Source organism: Zonotrichia leucophrys, chromosome 13 (genome assembly GCF_028769735.1).
Source record: "Zonotrichia leucophrys gambelii isolate GWCS_2022_RI chromosome 13, RI_Zleu_2.0, whole genome shotgun sequence".
Taxonomy (NCBI): Eukaryota; Metazoa; Chordata; class Aves; order Passeriformes; family Passerellidae; genus Zonotrichia; species Zonotrichia leucophrys.
In genome coordinates this window covers 187,986-210,589 of record NC_088183.1, presented here as the reverse complement: position 1 = coordinate 210,589, position 22,604 = coordinate 187,986, and the positions used below count along the sequence as shown (strand labels likewise).

Genomic DNA, 22,604 nt, shown 5'->3' with positions numbered 1-22,604 from the left:
GCACAGCTCTGCCAAAACCTGCCGGATTCGCCACCAGCCCTCAACACCTCTCCATGCTGGCAAGCCTTTATGCACAACTCTCCCTGTCTCTCTGCCTGTCTGCATTTGGGATCAAGCTTTCAAAGCCATCATCCATTCCCTCATGCCCACACTCTGCCCCTAGTGCCCTTAAGCATCATCTGGTCATTTTGAGATCCCAAAGTATCAGGTGGTCTTCAGAGTGATGCTGCAGAAAGAAAGGCGGGCTGCACTTCCAGACGGCTGCTGAACCCAGCCAAGAACAGTGCTCACCTCGTTTACAAAGCACAAGGGCATAATTAGGGGAGCACAGAAGCAGGTGTATGGTTTTACTGCTTTTTCCCTTGTAAAAGCAGAGACACTAATTGCAGAAGTGTTTCATCAGAGGCTTATGGTTCCTCCTTACTAATGCACCACACAACAGCACGGAAGAAGCCCTGGCTAGTGTCATAGGGAGAGATAGCTGCCAGCTACACTGTGATTCCCTACGGTTTGTGGCTTAGAAATGACATACTGATAGCTACCAGTTCACCAAAACCTGTCTGGTCAGTAACTGAGGCTCCCTCCCCATGTGTACCTGGTACACCATGCTGGCCAACACCACACACACCTCCTTGTTTTCAGAGGTGGCAGAGACATCACAGAGATGATGTCTGTAGGCTCCAGCAGGGGAATTGGGGTGGGCATGGCTCACACCAGGAAAAAAAAAGGAATCTCCCGTCTACCTGGCCTAGGAAAGGACTTTATGACAAAAGCACAAAGACTGAGTAATTTTGATTCAACCAACAGTTCTGTTAACAGGTATTTTGTAAAATCAGGACAAGATTTTAATCTTCCACCTCTCTTCCTGCAGAAAAACATACTGCAAGAGGGGAAATATTTTGATCACCCTTCCAAACAGCCAAAGAAAAGGAACCAATAAAAAGTCTCTCAACAGACACACAAGATCTGAAATTGCTATTCTCCTGAGCTGGGCACCCTAGAATCAGCACACATGTAACACGTAATAGGATGTTTAGTGGTCTCTGATGCATGGTGCACAACAGGAGACAGTGAGGAGCAGCACATCCATACCAAGCTGGTGGAGCCATGGCTGAGAAGCCACAGCTTTGGCTACCCTCCCTCCCCGTGTTTCCTCCATGGCGCAGCTGACAGACGTGCCTGCACCGCCCAGCCTTCCATCAATGACTACAGTCTTGCCTGTCACATACAGCTTTTGACCAGGCTTTTACAACTCATGTTGGGAATAATTCGCACAGAAATTTATCTCACACTAACACATGCACCACTCACTCATGCTCCTGGCCTCTCCACTAAAATGGCTGTCCTGGAAAAGATGAGAAACTGCTGCAAACAGATACAATAGGCAAACTCTGATTTTTCACTTGTTACTGGCAGAAACCGACTACAAATACTGACTGCAGCACTGTTGAGTACAAGAGGAACCAGAAGGGATTGTTTCTGCATCTCCAGAAACACACTAGGCAGTTGAAACAATAGCTGTTGGGAAGTACAAATACCCAGTTTTTCCAATACATCCTCCATGAAAGCCCAACCTCCCCATTGCTCAGGTGACAGAAGTGCAGCATTTTCAGCTTCAGGAAAAAAGCAAAGGATTTAATAGGGATAAATCAAGCAGCTTGGAAGATTTTGTTACCACTGAGGGGAGAGAGCTGCCATTGGATCCCAGAGGAGCAAGCACAAGCCCTGCATATTGATTAGGCGTATCATAAAGAAAAAGCCCCAGAGAATGGGAGAAATCCCACCTGCAGCAGCAGTAGGGGGTGTCTCCATTGTGGTCTAAGGATACAGAAAAGGCAGTATGTGTAAAGCCACAATATTGCTTGTGAAAGCATCTGAATCTAGGCTGACAAAGGAATTTCTCTTTACAGGGGTCAAGATCTTAATGCTTCTTTAAGAGCAGCTTTGCTTTTCCTTTTTCTTCAGAGAGCCAGAACTGTCCTCAATAGAAAAACCAGGAGCTACAATGAAGCCAGCGAAAAGCCAGCAAGATGAAAGAGCAGGCTGCCTTCCCAGGAGCGAGCCCTCCGCAGGGCGAGCCTGGAGCAGAGCGTCAGGCAGAGAGAGGTCAGAGCAGGCGAGCGGCGGGGAGCGCCGCGGCACGGCACCGCTGGCACCGCGGCTCCCGCAGCTCCGGGGCCGGCCCGCCGCCGCCGCCTCTCCCGGGCGGGTCCCGGAGCGCCGCAGCGGCACCGCCGCACCTGACACGGCGAGAGCGAGGAGCTGCTCGGCGGGGGCACCGAGCACGGGGAGCGCCCTGCGGGAGGCTGGCCCCGCACGGGGAACACCCCACCGGCACCGGGCACCGGGCACCGACCACCGCCGACGCTCCAGCCCGCGCTGCGCCCGCGGGGGCGCGGGTTCTGCCCAGCACAGGTCACCAGCGGGGCCGGGACACCTGCGCGGGCGGCGGCTCTTTGTCTGCACGCCGCCACCGCCCCGTTCCGACCCGCAACGCCGGACGCCGGCACCGAGTTTCCCCCCGCCCCACGGGCCGCCCTGCCCCGCCCGCCGCACCCACCGTGATGCGCGGAATGTTTTTCTTGCCCTGGTACGACATGGTACCGCCGGTCCCGCCCGACCCGCCGCCGCCGCCCGTTCTGCCTCCGCGCCGCTTCTCACAAAGGCGAGACCGAGCCCGCACCCGCCGCACCGGGACGGCCGCCGCCCGCCCCGCCCACCGCGCCGCCCGCCGCCGCCAGGGGGCGCCCGGGCCTGGCCCCGCGCAGGGCGCGCCCGCCCCGCCCCGCCCGGCCCGGCAGGTGCCGGCACCGACCCCGGGCACCGACCCCAGGCACTGGCACCGGCACCGGCAACGAGCACCGACCCCGGGCACCGACCCCAGGCACTGGCACCGGGCACCGGCAACGAGCACCGATCGCGGGCACCGACACCGGGCACCGGCAACGAGCACCGACCCCAGGCACTGGCACCGGACCGGCACGACACCGATCGCGGCACCGACCCCAGGCACTGGCACCGGCACCGGCAACGAGCACCGACCTCGGGCACCGACCCCAGGCACTGGCACCGGCACCGGCAACGAGCACCGATCGCGGGCACGACTCGGGCACCGACCAGCACGGCACCGGCACGGCACGAGCACCGATCGCGGCACCACCCGGCACCGACCCAGCACTGGCACCGGGCACCGGCAACGAGCACTGATCGCGAGCACCGACCCCGGGCACCGGCAACGAGCACGGACACCGAGCACGGACACCGGGCACCAACACCGACCCCAGGCACCGACACAGTTGCCCCGGGCACTGGCAACAAGCACCGACACCGGGCACCGACCCTGGGCACTGACACTGGCCCTGGGCACCGGTAATGAGCACCGGCACCAGGCACCGGCAACGAGCACCAACGCTGGGCACCGACACCAACACCGGGCACTGACGCTGGCCCTGGGCATCAGAAACGAGCACTGACACCGGGCACCGACACTGGCCCTGGCACTGGCAATGAGCACCGACACTGGCCCTGGGCGTCAGAAACGAGCACTGACACCACGCACCGGCACCAGCAACAAGCACCGGCATCGAGCACCGACACCGGCCCAGGCACCGACGCTGTCGGTCTGCGTCTCCACCCAGCCTGAGGGGATGGCCCATGGGGGCGGCCACAACCAGGGCTCTGTGCTGGCCAAGACTTTCCATGTAGCACTGGCAAGTAGAATGAACAAGGTCTGGAACAGAACAGGCTGTCTTGGGCTGCTGGAATGCACCTGCATCACCTCACCCTTCTTTCACATGCACAAGAATTGGAAACACTAAAAAATAATAAAATACACCACACATCTGGCTCCAGGAATCCTACATGCAATGCGAACACTACAAGTGCTGGCAAGGACTCTTCCAAGGACTTTTTCCCTTTTCTCTGCTGTGACTTTGGTAGAAGGTTTGAATGGTGGAATTGTTTGCAAGTACTCAGCATGTGCTGAAACAGATGATGCCGAGCCTGGCCCACAGCTGGCCAGGACCATGCCAGCAAGAGCTGTACCACAATGGGACAAATTTGTCTACCCTTTCCTGCTTGCCACAATCCGTTGTGTTGCCAGCAGGTCGTAAGACCCAGGGCCACCCTGAACCTTGCTTTCGCTTCCAGGCCAGCTGCAATTCCACACTTGTGCAGAGCTCTGAACACCATCAGCAAGATGTTCCTACAGGTCCTGCTGCCAGGCAGCTCCACTAGGAAAATTTTACAGCCACACCTGGCAAGGACATTGCTGTAAATCCAATTCTACTTCCTGGCAGAAAAACAAGCCATCTGACCTGGGTGACCAACTCCCAAACCCTCCCTCCAGTTTGCTTTCTGAACAAGAACCTAACAACGACATCAGGGGCCTGACCAGCACCCTGCTCCCCAGTGTGTGCACTGGCAGAGCCATCTCACAGCACAGCCCCTGAGCCTGCAGCCAGCTCTGACCGCTACAAAGCCCCGAGAGAAGTGGGTGACAGCAGCGTGGACTGTCAGTACCGTGTGCTCTGCAGTAACCCAGCCTAAGGCTTTTACCACCCACTCAGTCTGTTACTCTGCGCGCTTCTGCTGAAGTTCTTGGCTAGTTTTACTGAATTTGTATTTATTCTAAACTCAAAAACCTTTCACCAGTTTGAAGTCAAAGACAGCAGAGGCTCAACAACTTACTTATTACTACTAGGACTGGAAAATACTGACAAAATGGCAAGGGCTGCTTGGCTCTCCTGTTTCCCTGTCCCAGCTACTATGGCACTGCTGGCGAGCTGCTGCAGCCCTGCAGGCAGCAAGAGATGGCTGGAAACCTTCTCCTCTATGGCAGATCTGTGAGCAGGGGTGTCTGCAAGCACCAGGCAGCGAATGGGGGAGCAGTGCTGTGCCACAGCCTCTGCAACCAAAAGCCTGTGGGGAGAAGATCAGGTACCAGACCACACTGTTCTTGTCACAACACTGCAATGCATCAAGAATGGGTCCTGGTCTCTACTGAAAATAGACTGGCTGGGTCTGGGAGGTGAGAAACAGCCTCAGCTCCCATCACCAAACCTCTCAAAACTTCACTCATACATTTTCTGGAAAGTTTATGAGTATCCCCATGCCTGGTGGTAACACATTAACTTTGTCTAGACTCAGAAAAAGCAGCAGTTAATTAGTTAATAATAGATAAATGACTATACAGATGCTGCTGACTTCAACACTTGGACACTTTCAAGAGTCAAGCTTGCATCAGCCCCCTGGATGCTGGCCAGCCACAGTGACTTCAGATCCCTAGTTTGAAGAGATGTGCTTTCCTCATGGTTGCTATGTGACACTCGCACAAATACAATCAAACACCCTGCCCTGGGCCCAAAACATTCAAAACAGAAAAAAACTTTTTCCATAGGATCTCTTCCAGGTGCAGTGTGTGAGGCGCTACTCACACACTTTAAAATATCCGCTATGAGAAGCATGGTCAATCTGAAAGTTACTTAAAATGGCAATCCTCAGAGCTCAAAAGTTGCTCACGGCTCCAGGTGTTTGTGGCAGCCACAAAAGAGAAGAGCAGGGTGAGGAGCACCAGTGGTGTGCAGACTGAATTGAAGGCCCATGCTGCTGCCAGGACTTTGGCACCAGAACAAATGCAGCTCTGACTGTGGCCCACCACTGCTCAGCAGCCTGGCTCAACCCCCTCTATGAGGACCAGGAGGCTTCTGACCCAACTCCAGTGCAAAGGGAAAAAGCAGATCCCACCAGCCCTGAGCCCATGACCAACGACTCTCATACAGGCACGACCAACATTCAGTGGGTATCACCAGTCATGGAACTATCTGGGCTCAAATGTCATCATGTTCAGCAGATTTGCCAGGCCAGCCTGGCCCCATGCATACAATCTCCTCCTCCCACACATATTCTTTGCATGAAACCATCCCTTCTGCTCTCCTAGCAGATGAGTTTTCAGGGGTTAAGTTCCTTCAGAGGCAGTGAATCCAAGGGACAGAAACACATCCTTTCACCAAAGTGACGTCCTGTGCCCCCAGAACACTTCCTGCACACCACACCCAGCCCCTGCCACATCCCTGGAAATATCTGCTCCACCAGGCTGAAAACAGGCTGTGTCAGTGCGGAGCTGGCTATCTGTTTTATACCTGGCTGCAAAACCCAGTTTCTTTTCTGCTTACAAATTCCATAATGAACAACATCTCCCGAGAAGAGCATGTTGTTTTCAAGACCACATCAGCCCAAATAACACTCACACCATCATATCAAAACCAGGCAGAGCAAGACTGGCCTGGCACCTCAGTGCCCCTGAGGCTGCTCCTGCCACCCCTGCACTGCCCACACACCAGGGCCAGCCACTGCCAAAGCCCTGACCCCAGAGCTGAGAGCGAGGACAGAAGGAAACCAAGGACCATTGCCACAAGCTAGTGTGAAAAATCAAACTACTTCCATGCCAGGGTAAGTTTTGTGGCAAAACATAAGCTCTTTGCAGCAAGCAGGAACTCTTTAACTGAATCCCTAATTTCTCTGGAAATCTAGCCCTGCTGCATAACTCCCATGGAATCCAATATCTGTCTTCTTAAACAGGGGAGTGGGATAACAAACTCAACAGTTTTGCTTAAGTGCTGGCAATAACCTCTGTCCTAGCACAAGCAGCCAAAAAACTGACTCTCATTGCTGTGCTTCAGGCATCAGATTTCTTAAAAAACAGAAACGCATATAAGTGGGATTTTTTTCAATTAAGACCTGAATATTTAGTATTCAACTCCACAAACTGTAATGCAAGTTTAACTGTTGCATTTGTTATGTAGGAACTAGTTCAGTGGGTTGGATTTGTTCCTATTGTTTGTTAAAGTAACAGACATGATGTAACTCCAAATTATTCTCTTATAAAAAGAACAAGTAAAACCAAAACACTGATGCTGAATGGGGGTGATATTGAGGTGTTAATGCTATTGAAGTGCTTTCGGATCCCTCCCACAAATTCAGGATTTTAAACTGCTAAAGGCAGTGCACAACTGCAACTTCAGGTTGTGCCAAGCTGCCTCAAGAGGCACAGACTGCTGTTGGCTTGGTGTTCCTGCTACAAATTGCTGGCATCGGAAACCAAAAAGCTGAATGCTGAAGTCAGAGCACATTTTACAAGTGTCAGAAAAACGAACAGAGGATCAAGTTAGTCCAAGCTTTGTTCTCCATTTGAGGCAGCCCTGCCTGTATCTCCAGGGTGTATCACAAGCTAGATATCACACACACCAGGAAAAGCAAAGGACTGGCTCCTCCCAGTCTTGTGGAGGGGATGAACTTTTTGCCTGCTTTCATTGCCCACTAGTTTCCCTTGCATTTCTTTTCCCCTTCCTCTCCAGCCAACGGAGCTGCCCCAGCCTGCGGTGAAGCCACAATCCCATGTTTGTGGGACCACAGCCAGGTGCATTGGAAATGACAACTTGAGCTGCAGCACCGTGCAGCGGGAAGGACCAAGGGTCTGCGGGTGCGCACCATGTGCTGCTGCCTGTGTGACTGCACAGGAGGGTAAAAATGCAGGGTCTCTGCATGGCTGAGCACTGAGGAGAAATGCGGAGGATGCCTCCAGAGGCTGCTGGTTGACCTTCCCAGGCACCAGGCGTAAGGCTCCTCTCCTCAGAGCCCTGCTGCCCCACGGATGCCCAGGACTGCGGCTCTCCAGTACCTGCTCAGGCATCACCCGCCTTCCATGAACATCCTGGCCACAGGAATTCACAGCGCGCTGTCTGTGACCTCAGAGAAACTCTCTTTTTACTTCATGATAGTAAAGGGAACACAGTAATCCACTCTGGCTAACAAATGGCATGACACTCTCAGAGAAAACTACAGGACGCTTCAGAAGGCTATTACTGATGAAAACCTGCACTGAGTTAAATCACTCTTATTAAAAACAACAAATAGCCCAGATCAGCCTTCAATCTGGCTCAGCAGTGTTGTTCCTCCAAATCTTAAGTCTTGTGTGTCAAAAACTCTTGCTGCAGCAGAACTCAGTAGCAAGGAAACTAACCTCCTGCTTTGAGCAAAGAGCACCTGAAGGACAATTCAGGTGCCCATCTCTTGTTCCCCAGGAAGCCCACCAGCCCACAGAGGCAGCTCCCCATAACCACACAGCAGTCCCTTGGGCCACCACGCTAATGACTGTCACTCTCTGTCCCTAAATCCCCTGGCAAAGCTCAAAGTCCCACTGACAGAGCAAAGGCATAGCTCCCAGCTGCTTTGAGCTACATCCCCACTATGACTTCAGTATGCTTCAATACACAGCCGAGCTTTTGTCCTTCCAATAGACTTTGTGATAAAACAAAGCAAGGTTGGACCATGTGCCTGAGTCTATATTATGCTGCCCAGTTGCATGACACCACATGTTATCACTAGGCATTTATTCACTGGAGTTGTCTCCTGTAGAAATGTTGGGGCTTTAATTGTCATTAATATCATTATAGGAAAACAAACAAACAAACAAGGTGTGTTGGTCTGTTGTACTTCCAGTAAATTGTTCACTGCAAAAATTAGAAGACAGATCTGTCTGTTGTCCTGGGCACAGGCAAGTCTCTTACTTTCAGGTTCTCTAATAAACAAGTTGCTTAAGCAAGAGTAGATGACTTGAGCTCTCTCACTGTTTCTTAATCTGTGAAATTATTCAAAGTTCAATTTGCCTTGACAAAAGTGCCTTTGTTTGCCCTGAATCTGTAGAGTCCAACACAGGGAAACTCCCCATGGCTGTGCAGGCATGGGGCTCAGCATGCACAGTTCATTTCCCATTGCACTGTCCTACTCCGGGCCACCTCAAAGCTTGAAAGCCACAATACCAAATCACACAATTCCTTCTAGCCAGGCACACACAAAAACACATACATTAAGTTGCCCACCCTCTTAGGCAAGACGTACAGATAAAAGGGGTTACTTACTTACTGACCCTTACTTTCCTGATGCTTATCAGCTGAAGGCCTGAGAGGAAGAAATCTAGAGGCAGAAATCATCAGGAAGAGAGGAGCTGCTGAAGGAAATCCTCAGCTACAGAACACCGGAGATAAGGGTCTACATAAGACCTTAAAAGGGAACAAGGCTTTTTTTGAATTTTTGGCACAGCTAATAAAGCAAAGCTCACAGCAAAGCATGCAGACAGGCTGTCAGGAGTTTCAGCTCCTTTTCCAATAAGCAACAGCATAAAATTGTTAATGCAGTGGTTAGTTCTGCAGCTGCTACTTAAACCACGTGGACAAGGTTGATACTGACAGGAATAATGTTAATTTCGTTCCTGACTTTGTAAAACAGCTGTGAAGGAGCAAAGCTCAAGAACCTGAATTGAGAAACATGCCAAACCATGCCAGTAAGAAACCAAAGAGCAGAGGCTGAAGAAATTAAAGTGCAATGAAAAAAGGTCAAATTAAGCATTGCCTAGCTAGACATTCCTATAGAAGACAGTGGACACTTAGGACAGCCTGATGCTTTTCCCCAAAATCGAGACAGCTCAAGTTACCACAGTTCACTGCCGTGCTTCCCCTAGGCTCATGCTAGTGAGGTTAGGCTTCCAGAGCACCAGCGCCTGCTGTTTATCAGGGTTTGCACTCCAGACCCAGTGGAGGTTTCTGCAGAATGTCAAGACAACCACTACACCTCTCTGTGCTACGATGCAGGTGATTTTTTATTCCATCTTCAAAAATGGGGAGGTGGGAGGAGGTTTGCCCCGTTCACAGTTGAAAAAGAGTGACCTTAAGATGGCTATTAAAAAGTTCAGCTCCTAACAAACTTATTGACCAACAACAGCGAATAGCCTTACTTGCCTGATGCAAAAATGAGCCACAGGACCACTGAAATCCCAAACAAGATATTCACACAACACTATTAACTTAATCATGTTCTTGCCCAACTGCTAGTGCAAACAGGACCAGAACCAGCACAGCAAGCCACCTCACCCTCCAGCAGAAGGACTATAGTGTGGAGCTGCATGGATTAATTTATGCCTTTCACTTTGGTGTAAATTGAGAAACTTTGTGCCTAGTGATACCTTCAAAGCTGTCACTTCCAGATCAATGTGCCGCCCCCCACTGCTGGTGTGGTACTTCTAGTTTGTGTCCAAGAGAGATAAGGATCTGCCTGGTTTGAAGCAGCAGTTCCAAAATCCCCACTGCTTTTGTTTTTCTTCCATGTTCGGTGCCGCGGGAGTAGCTATTCTTTCATAAAAGTATAAAAGAGTTCCTGCAGCAAACCGAGCCAGCGACTCTGACGGTGCCGGTGCCGCGGCGAGCCCGCCGACACCCCGCTCGGCGGGCGGAGCTCCGCGCCCCGGGGCCGGCCGCGACGGCGCCTTGCGGCGGGGCCGGCGGGGGAGCTGCGGGCAGCCGGGGCGGAGGAGCCCCCGCAGCACCGCCAGCGGCTCCCGCAGGGGCGAGCGGCGGCCGGACCCACCCGCGGCCCCACACCGCCCCCGAGAGCCCGCCCCGGGGCCCGCGCCCGCCGGCCCGGCCCGGCCGCACCGCGCCGCCGGCCCTACCCTGTCGTCCGCGGGGGCCGGGTCCTGGAGCCGCTCGTCCCCGGCGGTGGCGGGGAGGCCGCCAGCGTCCTGAGCGGGGCTGGGGGCCGCGGCGGGCGGAGGGTCGGGGCCGGTCGGCGGCGGGGCGCGGCGCTGCCCAACGCGCAGCGCCCCAAAGTCGAGGGTCTTGCTCTCGAAGGCGCCCTCGACGTTGCAGAAGAGCCCCCCGCGCTTCGGACGAGGCGTCGCCGCCGAGCCGGGCCGCGCCAGGTACACCGGCAGCTCCTCGTCGTCGCGCCGCCCGTCCGCCGCCATCCCCGCCGCGCCGCCAGGACGGGACGGACGGGGCGGGCTGGGGCGGGCCTGGGCCGCAGGGCGGGGCGGACCCGACGGGAGGCTGAGGGGCGGCGGGACCCGGTGGGTGGCGCTCGGTCCGGCCCGGGGGCGGCCGCTCCGGTGTGCCTCGGGCCGGGCGTTGCTGTGCGGGCGCTGCCGCCGGCCGCCCTCCCGGGACGCTGCGGCCGTGAGGACGGGGCGGAGCGCGGGAGCGCCTCGCCGCTGGCCGTGCGGGGCGCTCGGCGGGCGGGCTGTGCCCGGGCGCACCGGCAGCGGCCCCGACAGCCGCGTGTCGCTTTTCCCCCGCCGGTACGCGGTGCAGCCCGCAAGCCGGGGCCGCGCCTCGCTCTGCTCGGGCCGCGGTTCCTGCAGACCCGCTGCGGACAGGCGGACGCTGCCGCCGGACGGAGGCAATGTCCCCTGCACAAAGGCTTCGCTGCTCCTGACTGACCGCGCAACAAGCTCCGTGCCTTGGCTAGCTTAAGGTGTTGCTTGGAGAGCTCCATTGCGACTTCGTTTCAAAAGTACTGGAGGCCCGAAGAGCAGACGGACAGCCAAGACTGGGTCTTACAAATGCTAATGGCTGTATAACAGTAGTAACCTGTGAAATCTATCGTGAGCCCCAAAACTGGAGCTTTGACTAAAATCGTTTTGCTTAGTGCTTATTTCTTTATCTAGAATAGGTGTGCATGGTACCTGGGCTTGATGTACTGTCAAGTGATTTCTCACACCACATTTTTGTGTTATGAAATATTGTCAGTCATGTTTTTTTCAACCTTTTCTGCAAAAACAAAACAGAGCCATTATCTCTGCCAGTCCTCCAAGGACTGGTGGTTCTTAAGGAAAATCCACATGGAGCCTGACCCATCACGGGTCAGAAAAATGACCCTGTGATTAAGCCTGGAGAGGCAGTCTGGGGGCACTGGCTGACTGAGGCTTGAGGCTGTGTGGGAGGAAATGGTTTGGGATCGTTTCCCTCCTTTTCAATGCTGGGAAGCAGTCTGCTCTTGTAACTGGACTCGTACCAGTGTCATTAACTGAATCCATTTTTTTCTCCACCTAAGTGGAATAATCTACAGTAACTTGAACTTCTGAATAATTATTCGGGTCTAAAGGGTTAGAAGAAGAGAGGATGGACTAAATATAAACAGACTGTGTCTGTAAACTCGGAAGAGTTACTTTAAAAGCCTGTGTTACACAGCACGGTGAAATACTAATCATTGTCTGCCCTTACTTTCTCTAAAGCAACACCAGAGAGGGTTGCATTTGGTTGTTCTTGGGCTCTTACGTGAACTTCAATATGCAGCTGCCCCAGCATTGGGGCTTCATGGTGCTCAGCACCGTGAGCGTCGTGTCTGCACCAGAGCGCCACTGCCGCCTCGCCAGGGTGTGCCAGGAGCAGAGCCCAGCACTGTCACGTCTCAGATGCAGTGGCTGGCAGCTCGAGAAGGAAGTATCCCTTCAAATAGCCAGAAAACCTTTGTTCCGGAGCTTTCTCTACTCCTATTCTCCTGGCAAATGCCCCTCCGCTGTGACTGGATGCTTCGCAGCAGCACCACTGGTACTGGCCAAGCTCGCCCAGTGGCTGCCCACCAGGTCTTTACCTTCCTAAGGGACTGCCTTAGCACAAAGGAGTTAACCCTCCTGCTGCAAGCGGCATCCACTGTGTGGAGGATGAAGCCCGCCCTCAGACAGCTGTGCCCCCGTGAGAGGGATGTGCTGGTCTTGGGGCTGGGGCTGGCACGCTCCACGCAGCGAGCAGCACATGAGGAGCGAGCCTGTGCCGGGAGGAGCAGCGCTGCAGGCTGCCCTGTGCCTTGTGCGCTAACCACAGTGCAGTGAGAGTGAACCCCTTGTTTGGCTGGGACATCTCCATATAGCTCTGCAACTTTATGGGGAGTTAAAATTCTCTGGAACAGGGCCTGGCCTTTGTCTGATTCTGCAAACATGCAAAAATTTCAGCATTGTACTTTAATAGCAATATTTATTTAAATCCTGATTCCAATGTTTATCTTTCCTAGTGCCTTGCTGCATAGATGGCCGCACTGAAATTATCTGCACCAGTAAAGGAGTACAGGGCTCTTCTGGGGAGTGAAGGCTTTAAAACCTGACTTTTAATGAAAATCGTTCCCTGTATAAAAGACAATTCTTGATTTATACTTTTCAAATTGCCATTCACTTCTAAGATCTTTCTTGTTAGGTGTTGTAAGGCTACTAGTTCAAGAATACCATGAAAACTAAAGTTTGTTTTCAGTGTGTGTTCACTGCATAGTTGCTTTTGAGCCCAGCAGAAGGCATTATTTATATTTCTGTATATGTATGCCTTGGATCAGATGTAAAGCTTTTAATTATACAATGCCAAAATGTCTGCCTCCTGTAGTTAAGTAAATGTTCTCTTCTCTAAATCACATGTTTATACGCTCATGGACAAAAATGTTTGTCAGGCAAACAGTCATGAGTGGTGCAACCTCAAACCCTGCTGGCAAAGCAGCTCTCCTCTCGCTTCTCTGTACAAAGCAGCTTGAAGATAGAAATCAGGGAGGGATCCAGTGGGAAGTGCCTGAGCCCAGGGAGGATGGAGATGGTAGGCATGTGAGCTCACGTGCTTTGTGCTGCCACCGACTCACCAGAGCCAACCATCAGTCCTGCAAAGGTTTCCTTGGCTCAAGGGCTGGCTTCCCATCCTGACCCCGACGCAGAAGTGCTGTTCCTCCTGGGTCAGGAGTCTGGGCTGAGCCTGACAGATGGGCACTGCTGGTTGTCTCATGAAGGAATAGAAATTGGCTGCTCTTCTGATCTAGGGAGCAGCATTTATTTTATGGGAAATTCTGTCGTGGCAAGCTTCTAATTCATGTCTTTGCAGTTGAGTAAGAACTGTCTAAGGGACACTGAGAAATGGAAATCAGTCATGTTACAATGTGAGGTGCACTGGCTATGAATGGGGGAATGGTGCAGCCTTCTGGGAAGTGGTCTTTAGGCAAATCCCTTTCTGCAAAAGGATTAGTTAATAAGATGGGACATAATCACCCCATCTGGGGTGCGCATTTTCCTGTTCTGTGCTCTCAAACCCCCAGTGCTGGTTGTCTTTGTCCTCGCTGCTGCTGCCAGAGCAGGGGCTGGGTTGGGCTCAGAGCCTGTGCAGGAATGGCAGCTCTAAACGCCCAGCCTCAGAGTGCCCCGTGAGAGGCACAACGCAGCGTGTCGCTTTCTCAAGCGTTTTCTTCATGAGGCTGTCAAGCTTACTGTTGTCTTTTAAATTTTTGAAGAGGAGTTCAAATTGCCGACTGAATCATTCAAATAGCAAAGGTACTGGCAGGGAAGTCAAATTAGGTCATTTTGCCTGCCACTGCCAAGACACTCTTGTCCTCCAATAGGTATTTTCTGATGACTTTGCTAATTTATTTTCCATTTGTCAGGGCAGTGGGTAGTTTCTTATTTGGAAAAACTCTACATCCTCTGCTGGCAAACTTCTGCGCCTTTTCCCAGCTCCCAGATGCTTTGTGCAACATCATTCTATCTGTAATAAAAATTAAAAGTGGTTTAAAATAGGAAATTGGTTTAAAAGAGTGAAGCATGTCCCAGATTGTGACATGTTGTTCACATAATGCCGCCTGTGTCACTGGAAGTTGCTCATTACATCAGGAAGCATCTCAGTCTCCATAGCTGTGACTACAATGCTCACTAGACTCTGAGAATATTGTGTTACTTGAAGGAAATAGACTGTTGACATTAGGTGGGATTTGACCCTTTCTTTCACCAAAGCTGACAAGCCTGAGCTGTGTCCTGAGTGAGGACATTTCCTTCCTTGATGTCAGTTCTATACAGAATGGTCTTACACTGATTTTCCTGTCGGTCTGGAGGCAGCATATCTTTGATTGCATGTGAAAAGGATGTGATGTAATGACTGCATAACATTGTGAGCAAGATAAATGCACATCAGCCTTCACAGCTTGCTTTCTTCTGATGCCTGTGGGTTCAGCTGGAGAAGCAGCAGGACAGTGGTAGTAGCAGGTTAACACTGATTTCTTCTGATTCCTACAGGATTTGCTAAAACTGCATCCCTTTATTACATGCATGATAAGTTGCAATGATGAAGTAAGTCCTAATTGTCTTGTTTCATGCAAAGTTAGAGCTGCCTTCTCATACTCTGCAGTCATGATTTACAAGTGTGTCCTGTTTCTGGAGGCCGACAGATAAACAGGGTTGTTCTATTATCACTCTTGCAGCAATGTCAGGACAGCCCCTGGCACTGCCTTTCATGTCTCAGGGAAAGTCAGGCTAAATACAAATGCAGAAGAAACAGTGAAAGAGTTAAGAAAATCTGATTGTCCCACTTACATTTAGAAGCAGTGGTCAGAGATGGGCGGGCCTCTTTGTTCACTCAGAAAAGGCAGGTTTATGAAGGGCAGGCGACTGACGAGCCTGCTGTCTCAGCCAGCTGGGGAGGGCCGGGGCTGATGCCTGCCTCACCACACTCCAGTTTCCAAACTTTCAGACACTGGCGTGTTAGGAGATGGGACAGACCTTTGTGATCCTCCAGGCTGCTCTGCATATTGGTCCCTGGGGAGCTGCTGTGCACAGGGTGTTGTCTTGCTGAAATCCTTCACCAAAGCCAAACCACTGCAGAGTCAGAAAGCCAAAGCATTTGAATCTGTCAAAAGCTTGTTCAGTATTTCATGCCAAAACCACAGGGAGAGTGGGTTAATAGTGTGGTTATTTCTACTGCAGAATGCTATTGTATTGTTGGAGGGAGTAACTTCAAGCAGCACACACAGCCTGACTTCAGCATGTGTCGTACTAACAGAGACCACAAATCTGATAAGCAGCTGGAAGTTATAATCTTCTGTGCTTGGTTATTCCAAGAATATTTCTGAAATGCAGTAATGCTTTTTGCTCACAGATTTGTTTAGTGCTGAGCAAAACCCTATGGAAAATTCCAGTATTTCCACACATGGGGTATTTTTTCCCTCCTAAAATGAATTGCTAGACAAAATATTAAGAAATTGTAATAGTGGAAAAAGAGTTCTGAAAAAATTTCTGTGGGGAATCCGGACTCTCCTTCTCCCTCACCAAGTCCTCCAAGGAAAGATTACTGTTTTCTCAGTGCCAAAGGACTCCCGTGGCACTGCAGGCCTTGCAGTCAGATGCAAACTGAGTGAATTACAAAGTTGTTTGGGAAAAAAGGCACCAGAGATAAGTAATGTTTTCAAGAGGATCAGAAGCACAGATCTGGCATCAGTATAAAACCCCAAATATTCCAACCTGGCTAGAGTGTGCTCGGCCCACCTGAACCAACAAGGAGGAACAGGTGGTGACCCTGGAGGTTCTGCACATCAGGTGAGCTCCAGCCACCTTCTGTTAAGATGGACACACCCAGAGATGTCACTCCAGATTTCTAGAACCAGCCAAGTACACTTGTAGACAATTCTGTTGTTTGCATGTCAATAGGTACCTCCAGGATCACAGTTTCAGGAATGGTGAGATTTTAGCCAGCTGTCTGGCTAGGTGTGGTGTGGGCTGTTAGGGCCTGGATGAGATGGATTTATATAAGGAAACACACATTCCATATAAGTTGAAGCCCAGGATATTCTGACAGACGTGTGCTACCAGATTCACTTCAAGAGCAGTCAGCCCTCTTCCTCTGAGTTCATGTTCTGTATCTCAAAATCAGTCTCTTTCCACCTGGTCTGTTTGTTCCCTGCTTCTTGTATGGCATTGTCTAGCATCTTCCCTAAGCTGTGAAGCCTGGTTTGGCTGGTCTCACTGTGTGTTTGGCCTCTGTTGTGATGGCAAATGCTGACTTGCTTCCAATCATATCTGTTGTTGTGACTACCTCTCATTCCAGCTTATCTTAGGCATCACCAGCTACTCTCCTCTGTGCCTGCTTTTACTCCCAGAAATGAGCTGGAGGATTAAGCTGAGATTTCCTGGTTTCCATGGTGTTGCACTTGACCTAATCAACCACTGCAGACCTAAAGTGTCCTTTCTTTCAACCTCTCTCTCCTTCAACCTGTAGCTTCAGGGGAGCACACTGATGCAAAAATGGGTGGTGTATCTAGAGATAATTAGTGATTATATGCCAGTGATTACAAGCCTGTAACGAATAATTAGATGTCAGCAGAGTAGAATCACAGTGGATTTAAAGGTACTGCGTTTGCTTGTTTGTTTATATGGCTCCATGTGGCTGTGAGGAAGCAAGCAGTCAAACATACTTTGGCCAGGCTGGTGAGGGAAACAGAGCTGCCATTTGTGCATTTCTTGTCATGGCCCTGCACAGCCTGGATAATGCACAAAAGTGGCTCTCTAAGCACTGCAGAAACCAGGCTGAGACACAAGATCCTAGTCTGTTTGCCTGTCAGTCTGTTTGCTGCTGCTTTGGAGGAAAAACGTATTCTGTAAACTGGAGTGACTGATGCCATGCAGGAGCTCGAACCTGTGCTTGCCATGTCTGGGACTACTTCTTAATTTTTCACTTAATTTTCATACCTCCAGCTGATCTAGTGATGTTAGAAATTGTGTTCAGTCTGTATTCACTGTCCAACAAAATTCTCCTTTGAAATCAGTGTTAAACTGTCCTACCATTAAGGACTGGTGGGCTATCCCTTCCACACAGATGTTAAAATAGATAAAAATAGATAATGTCCATCTATATTGCTCGCTAAGTATGTCCTAGAGAAAAGCTTACAGTCACCACTTTTCAGGGAATAGAAGAAAAAGGCTTCTATACTACCAAACTCCATCACCCAAACACAGCCTGCCCTCCACTCCTTTGTAAGACCACTCTTTTGCAAGCAGTCTTGGGATTAGTTGTTCCTTCAACTCTTTTTCAGCTGCTCATGTGAAACCCAAGACTCTGTCTGAAGGCCAGAATCCAATCTCAGCTGCATCAAATACACCTGGAAGAAATCACATGACAGAGGGGGACTTCATCCCAAATAAAGCCTGCTACATCAAGGTCGGTGTCAGCCCGTGACAGACCCAAAGGTTGAGAAGAGCAGGTTGTGCCAGTTTCAGACTACCTTTCTTTGCTATTTCCCAGGGAAATCCTTACCTTACCTTACCTTATGGGATCACTGTGTTGCACAGACATTAAATTATTTTGTCTGTGTGCTCATACCCACATTTGTTCCTTACTTTTCCTAGCTTCCTAACTTCTGGCTTGCTTCTTTCATCTCAGCTGGGTTTTACTTCTAAACCAGTGGACAGTGAGTGCCACACCTTGGGCAGACAGTGGTGGAAAGAGCTGAGATGACTCATCAGACTGCAGGCTGTCTAACAGGGAATTGTGCATCACAAAATTCCATTGGGCTGAGTGTCACTGCTTTATGAATTTAGTAAATATGAAAAAATGAAGACGAGAGAGAGAACAGATAGTGAGCCAGATGCTATCTTGATGGAGAGGCTGGAACCCAAGGTCAAATTGCAGCATTTTAATGTTGGTGCTTTCCTGAGCATAGGCGAGTTATCAGCATCAATTGCTGTGAACTTTCTAATCACAGTAAGGTATTTTGCATTGGGAGAAGGTGAAAGGCAGTTTGTTAGTCATTTCCCTATGATAGCATATAAATGTTGCATCTTTTATGATAAGCTTTGAATGCCTGAGACTGAAATCAATCTGCATCCCAGATGTGCTAATGCCTTACCTGCAATGCGGCTTTTATGCATCCAAAAAGCATATGTAATTCTGAGAATTTCAGACCCATAACTGCCAAATGAACCACTCACATTCTGTGAAGCTAAAATCCTTTTCCCTTTCCCTGTACTTCTTCCATTGCTATGGAGCAAGAGATTTCTCTTGATAGAACATGGCTGAGAACAGGGCAGGTTACTTTTGCATTGTGCCCCTTCTGATTCACTGTTAGTGATTTACCTTTCCACAATTTTTGATGTATACATTGATAAAGAAGTGGGAACCTGTGTGTAATCCACACATTTGTGCAGGTTAGGTGCAGGTTGAACAGTGTTAGGTACCATATCCATTGTTTGTTCTTACAAGTTTAGACTAAGTGGCTGTTCCTCAAAATATTCAAATCCTTCATTCAGTCACTAGGCTAGCTGATAAAAATCCAAGTAATAGATACCACAGTAACTTCTGAAGTTTCTGTGCTGAGAATGTAAAAACAGAGGTTTGTCTTTCCTGCCAAGCTGGAATGCTTGAATTCTTTTCACAGCCCCTATCAGTTCAGCAATTGTAACCACTGGCTGGCTTACCTGGGGCTTAAAGAAGGATCTTGAGGGACCTGGCCACTTTAAAAGTTCTCTGTTTTGTGTACAAAGAAGCCCAAACTTCTGTAGGTTTTTACTATAATTCTTGGTTGATTTTGCTGTTCTTATCTCGTCTTAATTCTCAGAAGTGAAAGTTCAGCGCCAATGCTTTCTATCTGTATTCAAAACCAAGAGTCTGGTTTGAGAGAGTGTGTTGGTTCTGGACGAAGAGGTTTGCACAGAGGGCTTTCCCAGCGTCACCTCTGGAGCTCCTGATGCTGCAGAGGGTCTGACCTACAGCTCATACAGCTGCCCACTGCTCTCCTCTGGCTTGTCTTATAGACATGTAATATGTATGCATTAATTGTGTTAAGGACTGTGTACCGTTTCCGTGTAATTTTTACTGTACTTTACTTTGAAACTTGCTTAGTAATAGTTTCTAGTGCATTCACCTTTTTCCTTTGAGTATCACTAGCACTTTCCACAACAATAAAGGACCAGATTTTCCTGGCAGAGCTCCAACAAGGGCAGCTATGGAACAACCCAAAGTGGAGTGCTGGGGACAGTGCAGGCATCCGTGAGTGGTCTGCAGCTGAGGACGCATTTCTGGGAACTGGCAAGGAAAGTCCTAAAACACACTGACTGAGAGAATGACTGTGGTTCTCAGCTACCGTGGTTCTGTGCCAGGTTCAGCTGGGGTAGAGTTAATTTTCTTCACAGTGGCTAGTACAGGGCTATGTTTTGGATTTCTGCTGAACACAGAGTTGATGATATGGAGGCATTTTTGTTATTGCTGAACAGGACTTACACAGAGCCAAAGCCTTTTCTGCTTTTTGTACAGCCACAATGGCAAGGAAGTGCAGCATGGGAGGCTGGGAGGAGACACAGGCAGGACAGGTGGCCTGAAATGACCAAAGGAATATTCCATCCTAGATGATGCCATGCTCATATCTAACACGGGGGAAGAAGGAGGAAGGTGGGACATTTAGAATTATGGCATTTGTCCTCCCAAGTAACCATTGTGTGGGATGGGATGCTGCTCTCCCAGAGGTAGCTGAACCCCTGCCTGCCATTGGGAAAGAGTGAATTAATTCCTTGGTTTGTTTTGCTTGTGTGTGCAGCTTTTGCTTTACCTACTAAAGGGTCTTTTTCTCAATCCATGAGTTCTCTGTCTTTTACCCTTCTGATTTTCTTCCCCATCCTGCTGGTGGAGGAGTGAGCAAGCGGCTGCATGGTACTTTGTTGCTGGCTGGGGTTAAACCATGACATGTTCTCCACATGAAAAACTGTTTCACACATTCTACACTGATGACTAATGATAATTTTGTAGTTTAGAATAATTCTCTGGATTTAAATTAAGGAAAGTATCACAGTTTGCAAACTCAGGACCTAAAATATAACTGCATCCAGTGCTACTTGTCAGAATGATTATGTAGAATTTCCTTGGCTTCCATTCATAAAAACCTATTTTAGATGACTAATGAAAACACACTGATTTTCCTGTGTGCTAAGCACTTCCAAATCTGTCATTTTCTCACCTTCTTTTTCAGTGTAGTTTCTGCATTAATCCTAAAAACTATCTACTTGTATTCTCTGCATGCCTGTACAGAAGTTCAGATCATTAACTTGGAAACTGCTGTTGAAATATGCTGTCTTCTGCCAGGCCTCAGACCTCCTTTATCTGTCTCCAGGAAGTGAAGTTCATTATGTTTCCCCTGGACCATGCAAAGCAGAATAATAATCTTGTTTTATAAAGTATGTTTTGTGTCACGTTAACATGACTTAACTTCTGGGATGGTTGAAAACATACAAAGAATGTACAAACAAAAGAGTTCCAGTTCCATTCAAATCTCTGAATGCACATAACCATGGCTATTGTAAAGAAATCAGAATTAATGAGTCACTGATCATTACAGCAGAAGGATCTCGCTGAAGATGATCCTTACTGCATTTTTATCACAATTTGTTGTTAAAGGAAATGGTCTGCTCAAGACCAGAGCATTTAAAGCACTTGAGTCAGCGGCTGATATCCCAGCACATGAGAGAGTTTGTCTCACTTGCTGAGTGGGTTTGTTTCTCTGATTGTGCCCTATGGCTGAAATATGCATGGTTTTCCTGTGTCTGAGGCAGTTGGGGAATTTGGGCAATTTGTAGCATTAGGTTAATTTCTGCATTTTACTAGGTAGGTTGTTGTAGTATAAGGCCAGAAGTAAACCAAAGAGTTATCATTAATTTAGGTACAACAGGAAGCAGGGCTGGTGACGGGGTCTCAGTTATGGCTCTGGACTCAAAGCCCTGCTGGCTGCAGCTCCAGGTTCATCAATGCCAAAGCTGTTTTCTCTCCCAGTCATTATCATGGAGCTAGGTCTGGAAACAACAAATTACACAGGGATAAGCTGACAGTGTGATTAGAATTCTTAGGGTTAGAGATCTGGAGTAAAAGTGTTGTTGACCTTAGTTAATAGATGACCCTTGTTTGGCCCGTGACAATGGGGTCACCTGCTTGGTTGCTGATTGCTTTCAGTTCTTGTGTCCCAAGACTCAAAGGTATCAACTGAGTGCAGTGCTAGTTTTGTGGGCTCTGTACATCTCACTATATCGTTTGTTGTTTAAGTGGCTGGGACAAAATAAGGCACAAAGGAGTGGGAATAGTGTTTTCATCTTCTCCAAGGCCAGAACTCAGTAAGATGGGACCATACAGGGATTAGTATTATGGTCAATGTTCAGGATTGTATTTGGAGGTCCTGAAGATTTGTTACTGGTTTTTGGAGGCTCCCTCTTTATATTGAGAAATGTGACTGCCAATCCATCCCCACGGGAGCCTGGTGTGGAGGAGCCCGTTTCATGCAGCTGGGCTCCTGCCTTTGAGTGCACGTCAAGCCCACTGCGCATGTTCCAGCTTCAAGATCTGCAGTGGACCAGAACTCCATGCAGCATTTGAAGATAAAAATGACCCAGAAAATGGTACTGTGACATTTTCCAATCTTCGTGCTTTCCCTAGTTATCCCTAAAATGGCATTCAGCTGTTGAGCACTGACCTGCAAGATCCCTCCCTTGGCAGAAGTGCCTCTCATAAATGGTAAATGTTAGTCTATAATTAGGGAGTCTGTAATCCATGGATTAGTGGCTCCGTGCTCTAAAGTCTCCATCTGTTCCACACATTGAAATCATTATATCTCTAGTCTCAGTCCTGTTTCAGGCTTCTAAAATGGTTTTCACGGGATTTTCTTTGTTGTGCAAAGCAGCTTGTTCATGGCTGGCACTTGCTGTTCAGGCACTGGAGCAGATGTAGCACAATGGCCTCTTGTCAGTTTAGCACAAGCTATGGGATGCATCTCTACCCAAGCAGGAGCAGGGCTTTGAAATGTATATTTTGGTCATGTGCACACTTAGCCCCCCTCAACACAAAGCAGAGGGCACATTGCCAGTTTTTAGGGCTTTTACTATGTTTAGATGATATCCCAAACAATGGAAAACTGTTGCCGTCCAAAGGGGCTACAGAGACAAGCCAGAGACCTTCCAATGCATAGTCAGACTTCAGTCTAGCCATGAGCACTCACCGTGCCTGCTCTGGCAAAAG

The 22,604-nt window shown here is 49.6% G+C and overlaps 1 protein-coding gene across 3 annotated transcripts in view; it reads right to left on the bottom strand.

Annotated features, from left to right (window-relative positions):
- Positions 1–10,817, bottom strand: part of DPYSL3 (dihydropyrimidinase like 3) — a 28,651-nt gene extending 17,834 nt beyond the window's left edge. The window contains exon 1 of one of the 3 annotated variants that reach the window (XM_064724742.1): positions 10,505–10,817. In XM_064724742.1, coding sequence (XP_064580812.1) covers positions 10,505–10,798 — 294 coding nt within the window. In that variant the 5' untranslated portion in view covers positions 10,799–10,817. Of the gene's footprint in view, positions 1–1,784; positions 1,890–2,560; positions 2,694–10,504 lie in introns of those variants that run through there. The other 2 variants (XM_064724744.1, XM_064724743.1) reach the window with 2 other exon arrangements.
- Between the last annotated feature and the right edge of the window lie 11,787 nt (positions 10,818–22,604).